This window comes from Natator depressus, chromosome 11, assembly GCF_965152275.1.
Source record: "Natator depressus isolate rNatDep1 chromosome 11, rNatDep2.hap1, whole genome shotgun sequence".
NCBI lineage: Eukaryota > Metazoa > Chordata > Testudines > Cheloniidae > Natator > Natator depressus.
Genome location: NC_134244.1, coordinates 58106706 through 58120479, shown reverse-complemented (window position 1 = coordinate 58120479; position 13774 = coordinate 58106706). Strand labels below are relative to the sequence as shown.

At 40.0% G+C, this 13774-nt stretch overlaps 1 protein-coding gene across 7 annotated transcripts in view; it reads right to left on the bottom strand.

Annotated features, from left to right (window-relative positions):
• The window catches only part of SPATS2L (spermatogenesis associated serine rich 2 like), a 131185-nt gene that overhangs the window by 31061 nt on the left and 86350 nt on the right, over positions 1 to 13774 (bottom strand). For 6 of the 7 annotated variants that reach the window (XM_074967866.1, XM_074967871.1, XM_074967872.1 and 3 more), the window contains 4 exons: positions 11807 to 11856; positions 10501 to 10741; positions 3505 to 3705; positions 2685 to 2820 (listed from right to left, as the gene is read on the bottom strand). In XM_074967866.1, coding sequence (XP_074823967.1) covers positions 2685 to 2820; positions 3505 to 3705; positions 10501 to 10741; positions 11807 to 11856 — 628 coding nt within the window. Of the gene's footprint in view, positions 1 to 2684; positions 2821 to 3504; positions 3706 to 10500; positions 10742 to 11806; positions 11857 to 12485; positions 12512 to 13774 lie in introns of all 7 variants that reach the window. The other variant, XM_074967873.1, reaches the window with a different exon arrangement.

Genomic DNA, 13774 nt, shown 5'->3' with positions numbered 1-13774 from the left:
CTGGATGTCCCTAAATCTCTGATTGCCAGAAGCTGGAACTGGATGACAGGATGATGATTGCCCTGTTCTGTTCATTCCCCCTGAAGCATCAGGCACCGGTCAGTGCCAGAAGACAGGATACTGTGTTGGATGGACCCATTCTTACATTTTTATGTAATCCATTACCACAGGAAATCGCTGAGGCCAAGAACATAACAAGATTTAAAAAGGGATTGGCTATCAAGAACATCCATTATTACCGCAATTAATTATGACAAATATTTTGCAACGGGTATGAAACCTCACATTTTAAGGCGAAAATCAATCTCTGCCATTAGAGAACACGATGATACCTAGGCAGGGCACAGATTATCCCCCATCTACCTAATGTGGCGTCTTTATACCTTTCTCTGAAGCATCTGGTGCTAGCCACTGTCACAGACAGTACACTGGCTTATATGGGCTGTGAGTGTGATCTAGTCTGATACTTCCTGTGTTCTTTCACTGAGCCAAAGTGTGTTACAATTTCAGAAGAAAGGTGACCTGCTCTGTCTTTGCTATTTAGATGGATTGGACAATTATTGCCATATAAACATTTAACTTTACGCGTGGGATCATCTTCCCTAGGCCTGTATACAAATACAATTTTAGACAAACAGAATAATTAGAAGAGAAAAAAGACCAGAACTGCAAAATTCAGCTTTTTTACTTTCAAAAAGTTATGAATTTATCAACGAGTAGTTTCTAACTTTAAGCTTATTTTCCATACAGCAAAGCCATTGAGCAACCATCAGATGGTATCTACTCAATAGCCTATTTGCAGTTTCATGAGACATCAAGTCCCTAGGCTTTCCTTGTGTTTACTCCCCTGCTTTTTCCTAGCAGACCTGCAGCAGTTGCAGGTATGCCCCTCTAAAGAATACATAGTACAGGACTGGGTCCTGGATTTAGAGGATGTCTATCCTATTAAATATTTTCATTTCCATTCCCATCTGGGAGGTGAGGTGGACCTTGTTTTCAAATGATCTAAAATACATGGGGATTTACAATGAAGGTGATCTGCCACTGTACATTGCTTGGTGCAGATTCATTTGTTTTGTCAAATCACAGAGTCTTGTCAATGCTATAGTCTGAAAACAACAGAAAGGCAATAGTTGGCACAGTAACTTATGTACAGTACCCACCTATTGTACACAGTATCACTGAGGACTCTGGGACTAATTCTGTTCACACTTATGCCAGTGTAAAAGAGATGTAACTCTACTGAAGTCAAAGTACAGTGCTGGAAGTGTGAGCAGTAGTAAGACCACTGATTACTATCGTAAACAGCAGAGACTGCTGAATAAATTAATGGTATGAGGTTGTACTTTCAAGATTGAGTTTCCTAGGCATTCTAGGATTTGATGTTATAATAAGACTGTTTGTCTTTGTTCTTACCCTAATGTATTAAATTACAAGATATAGAACTCCAGTAGCAAGCACCAGGAACTAGAGTCTCTGCTCAAAATAAGTGTTCACTTCTTGAGTTCCTACCACTTTTGCTGTCAGAATTTATGCAGTAGCCCCTTGATCATGGAGAGTCTGCTTGCACAGGGAATAAAATGCCACAAGCTACACACAATCCTTCTCCTCCCAGGGGAGGGACATAGTGCAGGCTGAGACAGCTCAAGAAGTGGGTGAAGCTAACTACAGACCAGGCATGACCAGGGGACATGAGCGAGGCACTGTTCTGGCATTGCTTTTAAACTGTCTCACTCCATTAGTGTGGCTCCCCACAGAATAGAGATCAACTCACTTTTACGCCCTTGACACAGCAGTGCCTCCAAGAGCATAGGGTATTGGTAGGGCACTAGATATTAACAGAAATCCATATCTGATATACTTGGAAAAGCCTTAGGGCCAAATGATCATTTCAGTTATTTGGATGCAACCCCATTAGCTGCACCCACATAGGTGAAAGCAGAATTTCACCTTTACTCTTGGTTATTTTTATTACATTTATTTTATCCTTGCTCATGAGTGATCCCTTAGTTAGACCTTTCACTCCCTGACTCAAGACACTATTTGAGCACATTGGACTGTGTGCCTGCTCCTGCTCCTCATGAAGGAATAGGAAATACTACCAATGACTTCAATGGGAGCTGAAGCAATCCCCATGAGATACCATAACAGATCCCTCGCAGAATATCATCATATTTATATTGTTATATATCTGTAGGGCCAGCTCCTTCAGATGTGCGCACAACACCTCCATTTGAGTCACTGAGCATCACACTTATCCCTCTGAGGACAGAATAGGGCCAGTAAGTTTTGTTATACACTATATGGATTATTTTGGGAGAACTTTAATGAATTCTATGGGTGGGATTTTCAAAAGTGTTCAATATTGGCCTGACTCTGCTCCCACTGAGGTCAATAGGGCAGATTTAGGCCAAAGCAAAGGACCTTTCAACTCCCACCCTGTATGTTGGTTTATTTTATTATTAGGAAATATGACTGGGCCTGTGTGTCTCAATATATACTATTTTTTTTTAGCATTTTAAGGTCTGAGAGGTGTGACTTACTGACACTGTATCTTTTCTGATTAAAGACAAATGATATACACAAACAGGATTTAAACAAAGTTTCCCTGAGATGTTTGTGGCCTGCATGAGCCCCTTTTTGCCCAGGATTTGCAGAGGTCTTTCCCACACTGATTTACCTACCAGTTGTGTAATTCAGCAAAGGCAGCTTTGATTTTCTTCACTGAATTATCCACTTCCTCTTTGATCATCATGCGGTATCTAGTTAAAGAAACAGTGCAACGTTGCAAATCTTTCACGGACTTTTCAATGTTTGGACCTAAAAAAACAAACAAACAAAACAAAACAAAAATTGTACAAAAGTGAACAACCACGTCGCTGTCTAATCTGGTGGGGAAAAAAATCTCAAAGTGCTTCTTGTAATGAATGGTTAGAGTGAAATTCTGGCCCTACCTAAGATATTGAAAGTTTTGTCATTGACTTAATAAGGTCCCAATTTCACCCTTAACATTTCTATGGTGCTTCCACTTCTAAGAACATAAGACAAAATTCACCCCATTCCAGCCCCTGGATCAAAGCTAGGACAAACACTAGTTTTAGACACTGACAACACATTCTAAAATTCCTAAATGACTCTTTCTTTGTGAACAAGCACTTCAAATAGAATATGGATACTCCTGCCCACGTTAGTTACACTGAGTCTGATTCTGGCCTCGCTCATACTAGAGTAGCTTCATTAACTTCAGCGAAATTACCTTTGATTTATAGGAGATCAGAATCAGACCCACTAAACCTATGAACCCCTCAGAATGATGAGGAGAGTGAAAAAACCCACACACTGGTCTTCTGTAAAGAGCAATATTCCCTGGTATCCCATTCCCAATACATTGCCTCTCCTCCTCATGTCAGCTCTTGATGCAGTCCTCCTATGATGCACTGCAAATCTGATCACCTTCCTGAACAACAACTGATGAATTGTAATAGGAAAAGAAATCAGTTTTACCTTTTTTCTTAATTGAATCATCTGGCTTTGTTTCAAGATGGGCTGCAGGGACGGATGCTTTAACTGTGGACATTTTTGACTTTGGCCTGCCTACATTACTCTGCGGTTGAACTGATGACTGAAAAGTATCTTGCTGTTCTGTTACACTTACAGACTTTAGGTTTAAATCTACAGATATTTTCTTGTGTTCCAGGTTTTTGTCTGAAAGAGAACATCAAATAGTGAGTAGGAAGTTACTCCAATTCATTGTTATTGGATCAGAATGTTTCTACATTGGTAAAATGAAGTTTCTGTTTCAGCAATGTGCATTCTACAGAAAACCTGAAAGACTGACAGAACAGAATTACAATGGCTTTGTGATTAAAAACCAATTTGAGCAGATTTTTGTGTTTCACCAGTCTAAAAAAATGATAAAGAGATTTGACTTTTCTATGCTGAAATGGTATAAATATCTTACTCCATAAGCTGAGTACTTCATTCATTTTAATCTTTCGTCAAATATCATAGACGGGGTAAGACTGCATAAGACTGGAGTAGCACAGGGGAGAAACAGGTCCCAAAATATTTGAAGTATGAATGTGTGGTGTGCAGAATGCTGTGATCATTTTATTTGTTTATAGAGGATTAGAAGGTATATTGAAGAAGATAAAGAATTAAACATACACAAAAATAGCAAAGTTAGAAAAATCTGTAGGTGCCTGTGGAAACAAGAAATATCAGGCCGTCAGAGTCCTAATTATGCAGAATGTAAATGCAAATTTTCACCTTCTCAGTTCAGATGTAGTAGTCTGTATACAGGAGTTGGAGCCAAGAACTCAACGCTTATATGACTACCTTTAACCTTCTGCAAGTCTTAATAGGTAGTTAAAGCAACCAGTCTATCAGCTAAAGCTGCAGACAGGAAGTCAGCACTCCTGGATTCTATTCCCATATCTGTACCAACTTGTTTTGTGACATTGGGCACATTGTTTGTAAAGGGCTTTGATATTCTTTGTTTAAATGCAAAATTACTATTATTGAACTTAATTAACTGTTTTGGACATTCATGAAGAAAAATGACAAATCAAAAAAGCCTTTCCTCTTAAACAAAGCCACCTTGACCAGTAGTTATATTTTAAAAATAGTTTCTACCATTTACATATATCATCTGTTATTTACCTTGGCATCTTGTTTGAAATGTCAGATATTCTACAGTGGAACACCAGAGTTACGAACACCAGAGTTACGAACTGACCAGTCAATCACACACATCAGTTGGACCCGGAAGTACGCAATCAGACAGCAGAAGAGACAAAAAAAAAAAAAAAAAAAAAAAAAAAAAAAGGCAAAAAAAAAAAGCAAATACAGTACAGTACTGTGTTACACGTAAACTACTAAAAAAATAAAGGGAAAGCAGCATTTTTCTTCTGCATAGCAAAGTTTCAAAACTATATTAAGTCAATGTTCAGTTGTAAACTTTTGAAAGAACAACCATAATATTTTGTTCAGAGTTATGAACATTTCTGAGTCACGAACAATCTCCATCCCTGAGGTGTTCATATCTCTGAGAGTCTACTGTACTTTGAAGCCCAGTAGTAAGAGATCGACATAGCCTAGCAAACAACATCTAAACATGTTGCAAGAAGACTTTCAAGTTCGATTGAGAAAATTCGGAAAAATTAAAGTAGTTTGGGGAAGTCTGCATCAAATCCCCACAGAACTGTGCCAGCTCAGCAGCACTTACAACAAAGATTAGGGATCTGTGACTCTAACAAACATCTAAATGAAAAATCAATGAATTGTGTAATAAGAGCTAACAGAGTAAATTTTTGTGGCATTCTGTATTTCATGAGGGCTTGGAACACTAACACTCTAGTCTAAGATGTGAGCTCTGGTGTATTGATGGTTAAGCGTTTATCAGACCTGCTAGTAACAGAACCTGCTCACAGAAACTCACTCTGAGTCTCCAGCTGTGCCACAGACCATGGAGTGTGTTTTATCTTTTTATAACACCTTGACATTCAAAACCTTTAAAAAAAAACTGCCTTGACAGAATCGTTTGCTGAGGAAAAGCTCTCTTGAGATGTGAACAGGTAGTTTGGGGGAGTTAGCACAATCGCCCTACGTGAAAAACAGCTGAGAAAAGTGGGACTCAAAATGGAATGTGCGTATCCAGCCTCACAAAATCATAGAAATGTAGGGCTGTCCTCTAGTCCAGCCCCCTGTGCCAAGCCAGGCCCAGGCAGGTTTCAGCTAAGTCCCAAAACCACAATAATGGGGCAATATGGCGCTTTAAATGTTTCAGCCTGATTTAAGTTTAGTATTAAATTATAGTGCCTAAGAGGTTACATGAGCTGATAGTTAGCTATTTTTAGGATAAAAAGAAAAGGAGTACTTGTGGCACCTTAGAGTGCCACAAGTCCTCCTTTTCTTTTTGCGAATACAGACTAACACGGCTGTTACTCTGAAACCTATTTTTAGGATATTATTTTAAACAGTGGCGGTTTCAGAGTAACTGTTAACACCTTTGCCCTTGGAAACAATGCCATAGGATCTTTAATTGTGTGTGATCCAGAACTGGGTTTAGCTCTCACAGGAAAGATGGCACCTGCAGCAGCACAGTGCCCCTAGTACCATGCTGGGTTTTATCTGACAGTTTATTTCTAAGTACTGTCTTGACATGACCATATTTAAACTGTGAGTTTTTACATGATCATAGGAAAAGGTGGTATGGCTGCAGAAAGATATCACTGAAAGCACCATGTTAGAGAAAGATCATTCATTAAATGGACACATTCAGCAAGGTGCAATTAGTGTTTATTGGGCAAAGCCTTTTCTAAAAAGAGAAATAACAGCTGCTTAATGTACAGTACCAGTTATAACTGTTCCCAGGTGTGTCTCAACTGCAATGGGATTCCCTATCCCCGCTCTGGTAAATGGTTGAATCAGAAGTATTTTAAATTACACAAGGCCAAATTGTGGCTGGATGTAAATGGAGAAAGGGCACGGATGGGCCACCTAGCATCCTGGTGCCTGAACACAGCGGGTGAAAACTACTGGGAAGTATTAGCCACCAAATACGTTTGAGGGAGACACTCCTCTGTGATGGGGCAGCCCCCAAGGTCTCAGAGCAGCAGGAATAGAGCAGTGATCAATAATGATTTGACAGGAGACACAGATCCTGGGACTCACAAAAGTCACTTTGTGCTGCCAGAGTGACACAAAGTGACCTTAGAGCTGCCCTGGTATGAGGGAATCCTGTGTAAAGCTGACAACAGACCTTCCTGGGCCACCTGCTAGCAGGTGTGTATCAGGGCTGGCAGGGGGCAGGAAGATGGCAGATTCAGGGTAGGGAGCACATTTGATGGAAGCCGTAAGGCAGGGGTTCTCAAACTGGGGGTCAGGACCCCTTGGGGGTCACGAGCTGTCAGCCTCCACCCCAAACCTTGCTTTGCCTCCAGGATTTATAATGGTGTAAAATATATTTAAAAGTGTTTTAAACTTATAAGGGAGGGGTCACACTCAGAGGCTTACTATGTGAAAGGGGTCACCAATACAAAAGTTTGAGAACCACTGCCATAAGGCATTCCTGGCTGACAGAAAGGTCCCCAGGGGACCATGTGGCACAACTCTAACTTGCTTGGGAATTGGTTGGGCCCCTGACTGTGCTCATGGCTGAAGGAAGCGTAACGGTAACTGACAACTATCTTTGCTTCCCCCACCTCAGCTGCCTCAAGCAGGTACTTAGGACAGCTGAGAACTTCTGAGCCTCAGATGTACGCTCCAGGAGTAATGCTGTGAAGCAGCCAATGGGAGGACATATCCAGACCCTCAATGACCAGCTATAGAAGCTGATCCAGTCTCAATCCCTCAATTCCTCTAGCAGGTCAATGAAGGCCAGGACCCAATTAATCATTGCTGATTATATAGCATGTGAAATGGAAACATTAAGACAATACAGAGTAACGGGAGAGTGCTGTGGGTTTATGTTCACAATGTTTAGTGGCCAGCCAGGTAAGAAACAAGTAAGCTGGACTTCACTCTAAACCATCTCTTAGCTTTATAATCTGCAGACCGTTATCTCACAACTCTCAATTAAACAAAAGTTTCGTAAAGAAACAACCAAAAAAAGGTACTTCAACTAAAGAGCAATGGACTGTGTCCAACGGTAATAGCATTACCACTAGGTGAGCAAATGTCAGGTAAAGACAGGTCAACGGGTTACCCTCCACCACAACAGGTAGGATAGTAGAATGTGGTGTGAGGGGAGACAACCATCTTTGCTGCATTCTCCCTTCTGGTCCCAGAAACCCCTCTGTGTGTTGAGGATTTCATGGCTCAGGGAGCTAAGTCCAGGAAGGGGAGGCAGGGGAGCTAATGCTGCAGCCTCACCCACCTCATGCTGAGGGGAGCCTAAAGAGCTGTAAGGAGACATATGAATCTGGAGCAGAAGCCAATGTCCTTATTAGATCATGAGCATCTGATGGTTGCGGAAGGGAACTTCCACAAGCCCTGCCTAGACCCATGCCTCTGACAGGATGATCAGAGGAAACTCCATGAATAGGAACAGGGAGTGTATCCTAGTCCCTATGTCAGAAAACCTACATAGGCGCACAGCCTCTGGCCTAAAAGTGTGGTCCACAAAGTCACACCAGGCTTGTCATTGCCTAAGTTCATTCATTCAAATGATAATTTTTGGGCTTGAATAGCTGGAAATACATTTAAAATGCCCACTCTCCTGAAACTGACCCTGGACCCATTGTCCAGGAAACCAAATAAATGGACCTCTCAGAGCAGAGCTCAGAACTGATAGAATTAATAAATGTCTGATGGAAAAGGAGTGCAAGAACACTGGAAAACACAGAAGCAAGTGGAAAAAAAAAAAGGCAAGGACAAACAAAACAAAGGAGATTACAATACAAAGGGAACATTTGAAACCAAGATGCTTAGAAATGCTGGACTGAATTCCAAACTGTTTTCCAGCTCTTCAATGCAAGCCATGTATCTCGATCAGAAGCCACAAGGGTATGGCAGCTGACCTCGAAGGGATCCTACTCAACATTTTGATGTGTACCATTCCTTTAACTTCTACGTGTTTAGCAATATGTATATATATTGCTTCTTTGACTGTAACAAGGCTGCTACTGCACTTTTCTGTAGAATCAACATAGGGCTTTTATTTCCTCATGCTCAAGTTGAAAGAGAACTAAAGGAGAAACTCTTTCCACCACCATTTCAGAATGTTGCCAGGAAGATATTTTCCTAAATTTGAATGTTGCAGTGACATAGTAGAATTAAGCAAGTATCTGCTTCTGCTGCAGAAAATTTGCAATTATACTTTTGTTTATTAAATAATTAATACTATTTGGTATGGTTAATACTTTCATTTATATTAACAAGTAAAATTATAGTAGAATTGTGAAACCAATCTCATTAATTGCTATTGCCAGACAGAAGGATCCTTACATCTTTTTACATGTTTTTATTTTATACGTATAAAATTTTTGTTTGCATCAACTGAAAGAGATGGAAAAAACACCTAACCCTCTGGCCACACACACAATGTCCCAAATAATATAGGCACTCTCCTCAAAGCACACAGCTACCTTGCACTCACATCCACCATTTTTTTGAAAATTTCATGGAAACTTAAGTCCCATTTAGGCAAGTGTATCTGTATTCACGCACCTCGCCAACTTTGAAAATTCCAGCCTTGATGACACCTCCAAAACAGTTACTGATGCAGCTTGATGTATTTGTAGCCATTACCAGATATTGCAGAGAAAATAATATGACATGAATATTTATAGACTGCAGAATAAATGATAATTATACTCAGATATGGAAATTTGGAACTTCTTAGTCGTAACACATTTCTAGCTATATGAATTGAGAGCATTTTTTGCTGAAACATAAGGACATTACTGCACCTTACTCATGCATCTCTTTTTCAAGACAGAGTTCCTTGCTCAGCTATTCTGTTTTGCTGGAATTTGTATCTAGCTGGCCAGAGGTTGGCACCACCACCAAAGTATTCTATAAGTAGCACAGAATCAGTTTCAGGACAGCTATACATTTGGCATAAATCTTTAAAGTTTGGTTTGAGTAGCATGTTTGTAATCATGAACAAAGTGACTTCAAGGAAAGCTCCTTTAATGCAATGCAACTTTTATATATTACTTAAGAGTTAGCAACAACAACAACAGTGGCATTGATCTAGGCCCTTCAGAAGTTTTGAAATGCTAGGAGTTGAAAAATGTAACAGCAAGAAGTACAATTAAAAATAAACATGAACTTTATGGAAGGATATGGAAGGAAGGCAAAGGCATATAGGCTTTCACTGAGTATCCTCCCCAAAAGGGTAAGGTTCGTTTTCACTGATGTTACAAAAAACCAAACAAACCTCATTTCAAAAGAGCCCCAGGGAGGCATACTGCAGCTTTCATCACTGCCTCCAGGAGTTCCAGAGACACCATGCAAATCCCGGTTGAACAGCATGTATTCAGAGAAGCTGCCAGATTGAATCTCCAAGCAGCAGGGCCAGGGGATGGTCCCAGGGAAGTCACTGGGAGTTTTGCAGCTATTCACCTAGATAGGGACTACAGTATGTAAATAAAAGCTGTGACTAAGCAATAAGGGAATCATCCGACATTCCATGAATCCTTAAAGCCAGAGTCACTTTGGGCTGTTTTGTGGGGCCTTGTCACTGCTGTCTCTCTCTCATACATTCAACTGCCTGGTGATGGGGCACGTTCAACTAGTCTAATTAGACTTTAGTCCTTTTTTCTCTTGAGATAAGGACATTTAGATCTTGATCTTGCAAAGAGAATTGTTCCCATGTGGGGTCCTCCTGCTTGGTTCTCCTTGTAAACTAGGGCCTATTTTGCCCAAACACAGCTGTCTGCTTGATTTTTAAAATTAAATTTTACATTACTTCAGTAAAGGTGCCAAGTTCTTTGTGCATGTTGGCTTGGCCCAGGTATGGCTATAAAGGTACCTTCTGCAGAGCACACTGACCTGTGATTTCTGGATGTGCTTGCACCACCTCCTCGAATCCACAGCTTTTGTTCTCATGAGAAATGACTTCTGATTTCTCATTGGCAGAGTCACTGGAAGAGTTATCCTTGTCACATCCATTCAGATGGCAGCCATATATCTCTTGGGGCTCTAAGGAAACCTTTTCAGTTCTATCATTCTTCTCTTTCGTATCTTTATTGCCTTGATACTGTTTAGATTTGCTTCTTTTTCTTTTATTATTCTAAATTGAGAAATATTTCAAGGACAGAAACATTACTCAGCATAGGTCAGACTAACTCAAAATACGAGCAATAAATTGTTCATTCTCTTCAGTTCTGAAAAAAGCCTCACAAGCTATAATCACTGTAATGATATTTACAGACCATGGTGTACTGTGATATGCTTTATCTGTTCAACTGAATATATACATTGTTTGAAACAAAAATAAAATGAAATATCAGCAGAAGTTAGAGTCCTATACCACGTTTATTTTTTCACTGCCTGGAACGTTTGCATTTTTAAACCATGATAGCATCATAGTACAAGAAGCTTCTTTTCAAGCACCTGCTTTGAACTGTGCTGCTTCCACAAAAGTTTGCAATCACACTGGCTGAGCAATTCATAACTGTCAAAAGCAAAAATACTGACCTCATAATGTGACTAATTCCTTGTGGAGCATGTTTAGCGAGTATGTATACAATGGCATTTTGTTGTTTGCTTTAAATAAACAAAACCCGTAGGATTCATTCTGGCAGGTGCCCACTGGAGAATCCATGGCCACAGGTAATCCGTGATGGAACCCTTAGAGAACCAATTTGGTGGTGAGGGTCAGTCCTAGACATCTGGGGCATGATCTACATGATCCTCACTTGGTAATTATCCTTATACATTGCCCCAACACAGATTATTCGTACTCCTGGCAGCCATAGCCTATCTTGGGTGGTTATTGGAGATTCTGCAAGGGGCTGCTACTGGCCAGAATATACATATATATTAAAGCTTCTTGTGCAGTATATGGGTACTATTTTGGTGAACCATTCTGTGTATTTCTAGAGTTTGGTTCCCATGTGTGTACCCTGCTGACCTGGAAACCCTACCTGAACAGCAATCCGGAGAGATAACAGAGGTGAATTAGAAAATAAGGTGAACATTTACTTTGAAGCCTTTTGAATACAGATGTGGATCAAATCATTTATCATGTTAGCAAATTAGCACAAGATTTGGCAACAATGATTGCTGCTACACTCTACTACAGAACGCTGATAAATGGTGTTAAATGTTTTAACTCTCAAGAGTGAGTCCTTACCTTCTTTTTCCCTGTCATATTCCATTCTTTTAGTACCTGAACTGCACTACCTACAGTAGGAAAAGATAAAAATACTTCAACAAATGTTCAGCTGTGATAAAGAACAACTGTGTTCAGAAAAGATTCTCAGTCTCCTAGGTAGGTGATGTTTCTTATGTTTCCATTTGTTTTGAAAGTGTTTCACATGTTGGTGAAACAATTTATCTGCTGTATTTCATTTTTTATGTTCCTTGATGTCATATTTATTTGATTTACAGTTCATGCATAGTTTTATTATTTGCATCTACCTGTCTCCCTATCATATAACTTGTATTTTTTCATCATTCTATTTTGGAGATTGGAAAAAATTTCTTAGAAATTCTCTAAATTAGACAAATTTATGGTAGGAAAACAGTGACACAAACTTGTATATGGTGAGTATCTCTATATAACGTATCTATAATCTTCTGGTTTGAAATCTCTTATGCTTCACATTATACTATAACATGCACGCTGCTTAGCATATGTGCTCTTTGTGGCCCTGAATCAGCAAAGCACTTAAACAGGTGTTTAATTTTAAGCACCTGCTTAAGTCCCATTGAAACCATATGCTTAAGTGCTTTGCTCATGTGTTTTAAATTAAGGATGAATTGCGGCCAAAGGTACCAAGGTAGCCTAGTACATTACTAACAGTACTTACCTCTCTAAGACAGCCTAGCTGGTTAGCTGGTGGAGGATTATTTAAAAAGAAAAATATTTAAAAACTTAACATTTTACTCCAATATCTCCTGTAAAATATCTGTCATATTCAGAAGACATGATGGTGAAATAAAAAGGCTTTATTGGCACTCTTAGGATGATCTGCCTAATTCACTCATCAAAATCATGGTCATCCAAACATATGTCAATGAACTTTTTATAACACACCACACAATTATGTGCTTTCTATGTATACTCTGGACAAAACTTAAAAAAAAAAATCTATAGATGGAAAAGGCCTTTCAGTTCATCTAACACGTATCCTTGTAGATGTAGGATTGGTCCTTAATGTATACAGACTAGTACTGGGCACAATCTAATTTTACATGACTCAAGCAATGTCACACACATTAAATTAATCCATCATGTTCGTGGTAGATTGTATGACTGGGTAAAAATAAGTGTCATTAGAAATTAAAAACATTTATTTGCTTTATTTCTTTGGATTTCCAAAACGACACCTCCTCAGCACTCTAGATGCCTCTGACAATTATTTAAAACAATGTTTCCCAAACTTGGGAACCTTGGGAAACTTGGGAGGCTGCTTGTTCAGGGAAAGCCCCTGGCGGGCTGGGCCGGTTTGTTTACCTGCCGCGTCCACAGGTTCGACCGATTGCGGCTCCCACTGGCTGCAGTTCCCCGCTCCAGGCCAATGGGGGCTGTGGGAAGCGGCACGGGCTGAGGGACGTACCAGCCGCCGCTTCGCACAGCCCCCATTGGCCTGCAGAGGCGAACAGCAGTCAGTGGGAGCTGCGAGCGGCCGAACCTGCGGACGCGGCAGGTAGACAAACCGTCCCGGCCCGCCAGGGGCTTTCCCTGAACAAGCGGCGTCCCAAGTTTGGGAAACTTAATAGGTCCACATAAATAAAATAAACAGCAACCTCTCAATGTAGAATACTGAATAACCATGAAGCACAGAAATAAAATAAATTCCCTACTTTCCCCAGGCCACAAGTCAACTAGGAAAAATTGTAGCTAGTAAAAATTTAAAAAATTTTATAATTAGATTTAATTAATTCACCCAGATCCATGTTGGGGCAGATATAGACTCTGATTTCCTGTACCCGCTAAATATATCAAAATCCAACTGTTGTCAATGGCAGTGATAAATGGAGAATAGGATGCCTGTATCAAGATGCACCATATGGCTCTGATGGAAGAATTTTGATGCATGTGTTTATAGTTTTTGTGTTTACATTTGCTTTCTGTATCTTGGCATATAATTTCTGG